Source organism: Lacerta agilis, chromosome 7, assembly GCF_009819535.1.
Source record: "Lacerta agilis isolate rLacAgi1 chromosome 7, rLacAgi1.pri, whole genome shotgun sequence".
Classification (NCBI taxonomy): domain Eukaryota; kingdom Metazoa; phylum Chordata; class Lepidosauria; order Squamata; family Lacertidae; genus Lacerta; species Lacerta agilis.
Window position 1 is genome coordinate 42,383,706 of NC_046318.1, and position 6,000 is coordinate 42,389,705.

The 6,000-nt window shown below is 41.2% G+C and overlaps 1 protein-coding gene across 1 annotated transcript in view; it reads left to right on the top strand.

Moving 5' to 3' along the window:
- The window catches only part of GATA6 (GATA binding protein 6), a 32,228-nt gene extending 26,868 nt beyond the window's left edge, over nt 1–5,360 (top strand). Inside the window, exon 6 of the mRNA XM_033155025.1 lies at nt 3,797–5,360. Within this exon, the coding sequence (XP_033010916.1) occupies nt 3,797–3,970 (174 nt within the window). The 3' untranslated portion in view covers nt 3,971–5,360. The remainder of the gene's footprint in view (nt 1–3,796) is intronic.
- The last annotated feature ends 640 nt before the right edge of the window (nt 5,361–6,000 follow it).

Below are 6,000 nucleotides of genomic sequence, written 5' to 3' on the forward strand. Positions count from 1 at the left end.
ATGTAACAAATTTTAAAATCATAATAAATCTATTAAAGTAAGTATAATATATCTGTCGTCTATAAGTATAGGACACATTACTATTCTCCATCTCAAAATCTCCTAATGCCTTGGCATAAAATACAACTACTAAAATCCATATTACTCATAAATGAAAAGGCAATATACTGGTGGCTATGTTATTAGAACACATTCCAGGCATTGATAGTACAATGCTAGGAACCGCAATATCCTTATAATGTAGATATCTATAAAAGAAATCCATACCAAGCAAACATATTAAGCATATAATTTGTGTAAACTGACACATCACATCTGAAAAAACTTGAAAGGTCATTCCTCCCCCCCAAAAAAGGTTGGGGGGAGGGAGAGAGAGGGAGAGGGAGAGGGAGAGAAGATGTATAAAGAAGAGTAAAAAAGGGAGAAGGGGAAATGAATCTAAAAAAATAAAGTCGCTATAACTTCCATATTAGCATATCTCACCTGCCTCCAGCTCTCTTCTCCCATTTATATTTATACCACAAAACATAGAACACATCTGAACCTAGTAATGCATTTAAAAGATGAATATTAATAAACCCATGTATTATTGTATATATAGAGTAATATGGGACTGTGCCTCTGCTTGTTCCCCATTTGTTTTCAAGAAAACAAACCAGTGTTATCAAGGGACTTGGCTACATTGGCAAAGAAAAAACACTTTATATGTGTTGTTTATGCATTCTAACACTGTGACACCAGATGGTGCTGTGGAGTTCCGTTTTTGCTTACCCGATTTCTCATACAAAGTTTGCAACAGGTTTAATTGAAACGCTTCTTTGATTTGTCTTTGATACAGCCAAGGAGAAATAGCTGCTATGGGTACAACACAGAAGCTAATACCATAAGGTTAACACAACAGAGCCTTTCCAAACTCCCTTCTTGCTGTACTTAAACTTTGTTTTGAACCACCATCATTGTCACTCCCCTGCTCAATCACGTCTCCCTAACCTAGTTTTGAACTACAACTCGCAGCAGCCATGGGAGATGTAGTCTACAGAGCGCCGGGCTGGGGAAGGCCACACTAGGTGCATAATTCATTACAGAAGCCTGCCTGTCCTTTCCCACTCCCGTTTCTTATCTCTTGTCCCAAGCCCAGCTTCTGGAATTCACACTGATATTATGTTTTGAATACCCACTGCCAGTTGTCATGTAGCCCAGACCCATTTTCTGTCACGCACAACCACACTCTGAGATGTGCACTGTGCCAGTGATAAAACCACTCACATGTTTTCCTTGGGCCTAAAATAGGGTTTGATGTTGAATTGTGCTTTTTAAAAAAGCAGAAGGAAGGAGGCTCATGCAGTATGGTTATAAAACAGATCTTAGCAATTTGGAACACCTTGCTATAATACATTAATGTGAAAAGAAAATAAAAAAGATTGGGATGACTGCAGCTTTTTAGGGATTCTTTTTTTAGCAACTACCCTTGGGGAATCAGTGCAGAAGCTGCAGTCTAGTGGAAAGTGGCCCCTAGAGTGGCTGGGACAACCCAGTCAAATGGGCAGGGTACAAGTTGTTGTTGTTGTTGTTGTTAATATTTATGCTCACTGGAGCATCTGACTGAACATTTTGTTTGTCTGTCTGTTTAGTTAATTAACAACGTTCACATTAACAATAGAACAGATATAAATACAATTTAAGGCCCTTGCAGATAACAACTGGTATAAAATTCACCACTTAAACAGGCTTTTTGAAAGTAAACATATTCAATAGGTGCTGTAAAGACAGGAAATATTGTGTCTGTCTGATCTATAATGGGACAGGAGAAGGGGGGGATTCTGAAGATTAGGTGCCACCACATTAGAAGTCTGATTCCTACACCACAGGGAACAGACTTCCTGATGAAATGGTATCTACAGAGCACCTTCTCCTGCAGAGTACTGTGCTTGACTGTGTACATAAGGTACAGCAGTGCTGAAGGAATTGCACTGCCTGCCTATTCACTACCAAGCCAATTTAAGGATTTGTTGTTTACTGATAAGACCCCATATGGCTTAGGACCAGGCTATCTAATAGAGTGGCTCCTCCTTTATAGAACACCCCATTAACTGAGATTGTCCTCATTGGCCCCAGCTAGTCACACTGCTCCTAGTGGAGATACATCTAATAGCAGCTCAAAGAAGGGCCTTCTCTGTGGTGGCCCCCCCCCGCAACTGTGAACTGACCTCCCTTTAGAAATATTCCAGGCACATATGCTGCTGTTGTTTCATTAGTTGGTGGAAAGCTTCATACATATATCCTTCATGCCAGCTTTACTGACCATTCTGAGTTATGTTTTGTGCCTGGTTCGCACATCATGCTAAGCTAAACTATTGCTTAGCCAAAGAAACCTTGGTTACAACCCATAGTTAGTGAGGAGGGGGCTTAACCATGAGCCCCATTTCAGACAATACTTTGGTTTAGTTCATCACACCATGTCAGTGAAAAATACCAGGGGGAGCAAAGCGGTTGTGAGTTCCTCTCCAGGAATACTTATACAGTCCTGCTAAGCTATAGTTTGGTTTAGTGTGATGTTCAAACCAGGGCTTACTGCTATTTTATTGTACTGGTGCTATTTTGTTAACCACCTGGTTATCAATAAATAATTCTGAATAAATGAATGGCCAGATGCTGTTTCAGGAACAGCAAAAAATTAGGCATGGAATCTGGAGTTCCCTACGCAGAGGGAGTGAGTCCATTCCCAGAGATCTGGGGTTATTAGCAACTGAAAGTTTTCATTGGCCTATAATAAACTGCTTTATCTGGCCTGGCCTGTAGAGGAACAGCTTCATGAGCCATTTCTGACTGAAAGGTGATGTAATGTCTCCAGTGCTTTTTTTCTGGGGGGTACGCAGGGGTACGCATACCCCTAAACATTTTGTGAATCTTAAGTTTGGCCTCATTGAGGGGCAGTATTTCAATATGAGTAGGAAAATGAGAGTACCCCTAAACATTTTTTTAAAGAAAAAACAACACTGAATGTATCTGTAAGCATTTGTTGTTGTTGTTTTCAAAATGTGAGTCATGTGCTGTGCATATACCTGAGTACCAGTTCTTAGAGAGGAAAGGGAAGAGGACTCATCCTTTCCTGTGGGCGCAGGGCTGGGAGATTAAGGACGCCATTTCTCCCCCCCCCACACACACACAACAAACAAACAAACAAAATGTTTTGAAAGATGCATTTCTAAATTCAGCATATGGCTCCTGAACTCCCTGGACCTTGCACATCTGCAGGAATATCACCAGAAGGGAAACTGGAGTTCCTGGGTACTTCAATCTGATTGAAAAATGATCTTCCCACTTGAAACATAAGATATGAAACCAATTTTGTTCCTCACCTCACCTTTCCCCATAATGATGCACCAAACAGAAGCGGCTCTCCAACCCTCTTGATAATTTTGAGATGGAAACCTAGGACACTACTTCTTTCACCTTTGAAAATTGCTTATTTGGCATAGGTCCAGAGTGTGCAGTCTGGAAACGTTTTGCTTTTGTGTAAAACCTAATGAATTAGGAAGCAGCAATTGGGAGGGGGGCTTGGGGGCCTTACGTGTCCAGATCTAACCCAACGACACTGAACTGATTCACTTCATGCATGTTTCACGCCACTCCTTCAAACTGAATGATGTTCTCATCACTTCTCAGCCTAATGGGTGGATGGGTAGTAATTCCTGTGATTGTGTCAGCAGTCCTCCAGCCTGGGCAGGCAGATTTGCTTTTCCTTGATAAATATGTGCTATTTTACAGCTTTTGCTCCCTTTTCCTTCTTCTGCAGGCAGTTTCTTCAGTGATGTCCGGCCGGGGAGAGAATGCCAGCAGTCCCGAGACTAGCACACTCAAATATTCCGGCCAGGAAGGGCTTTATTCGGGCGTCAGCTTGGCCTCCACTGCAGAAGTCACGGCCTCTGTGAGACAGGATTCCTCCTGGTGTGCCTTGGCTCTAGCATGAAGTGGTGATGAGTCAGTGGTGCTGGATCCATGCACTGGGCATCAGCCAGCCAGCGACACTTGTGTTTTTTGTTTTGTTTTGTTTTGTTTTGTTTTGTTTTGTCCCAAGAAGCAGTGACTATGATGACAAGGACATTCCTTGCCAGTCATTTTTGTGCCTTGATTCTAGCGTGTGTGCGCGGGAAGGGGGGGTGTTTTTTTCCTTCTCATGGTCTCTGTTTGATTGCCCAGATCCTCAGCTATGCAAGACAACCAAGGGAGTCCAAACCACTTCTTAGCTCAACAAGGAGTGCCCATCTACACTGTTGCTACATCTTCACCACAACCACCAGTGCTGCCTCGTGTATTTGTGGATTGTGTATTTTTTCTCCCCCATCCCCACTCGACCAACATCCAAGATCTGATTGGTATTGATATTATTGTAAGACGAAGTAGGCAAAGCTTGCATTATAGAGCAACACAGAAGAGCTAAGCAACAAGTGAGCATATATTGAACTTCACAGTTCGATGCAATCTCTTCTTGCATGTCAGTGTTTCAGCTAGTGCCGTCCACTCACGACATGCCCATATTTCTGAGTAGCTTTTCCGAAGCAGACTTCCAATACAGCCTAATGAAGGAAAGAAACGTATTTTGGTACCCCCCCTTCTCCCATTAGAACTGGCTATCGAGAACTTTTGTTTAAAATATTTGCATTGTTGTTTTTAACATATACTGTGATGGAGGAGGACAGAGCGTCTATGTTGTGGCTGAACTGTATGTAGTCAGTCAGAATTTGTAAACAGGGTAGCATTCAGATTTTTTTCTCCCCCTTCCATATACACAATAATTTTGTTTTTTATATAAAAAGTGCAATTTGTCTTGCAGCAATCAGTGTTAAATCATCAGCATAAGATTTAACAACAGTTTTTATATGAATGAATGGAATGAATGTAAACATTTTAACTTAATGGTACGTAAATAATTTAAAAGAAAAAAGTTAACTAGGCATCCTTTTGTTGCAAGTTTTTTTTTTTTTACTGTAACAGAAAACATTTTTTCTGTGTTTCTGATTTATAAAGTACAAGTTTCAAGAACAAACGTTTTCTCAGGAAAAGAAATTGACCCTACCTGTCTATCTGGACATGAGCTTTTATATACGCAGTCATCCCCACTATCTTGCCACGGAATAAAGTATGTGCTAGAAGAATTATCAGTTGCAGTGAAACATTACTACCTAATGGATAAAGTATGTAAATACTCCAACAAAATATTTAGGCATCTTTAAAGTACTGGATGCAATCTGTATAATGTACCTGACCCATAGCTAGGTTGGTTTACATTTTTTTAAAAGGGATGTCAATGTGAAAAGTTTTCACCAGAGGTTTAAAAATAAAAAGGTTATGTGTTTTTCTCTCTTTGTACTATGTGATTTCTTTTAAGTGTATTATACAATAGAGGGGTGTACTCAAGGAGCAGCTACATGCAAGTTTGGAAAGGAATCAAAAGAATATTCTTACCGGTACTTCCACCATTCATGCACGCAGATAATGATATCTCATCTCATTTATCCCTAGCCAGCAATGCCAATGTTAGGGTGGTTTTTGAACCAGTATAAGCTATACCAGAAGCTGCAAACCTGTGGCACTCCACACGTTGCTCCAGTCATCAGTGACCAATGCATTTGGTGGGAATGATGAGAATTGGAGGGCCAAAAGGAGACCTGAGGGCTACAGGTTCTCGCAGAATCATAGAATTGTAGAGCTGGAAAGGACCACAACTAGTCATTTAGCCCAACCCTCCGTTTTGCAGGAATCTCTTGCCCAGTGTAAGCCTCGAACCCACAGCCCTAAGATTAAGAGTCTCATGCCCTATGCTGAGGTCATACTTTGGTTTTGTAGTGTGAAGGGCAGGTTTCACCCTTTGACCCAGTACCTGTTTTGTCAATTTCCCTTGCATTGATGTTTTTGGACCTGATGGTTTTGGACTCCCATCTCCCATAGCTGCAACCAGTGTGACCAATGGCCAGGGATAATGGGAATTGTAGTCCAGCA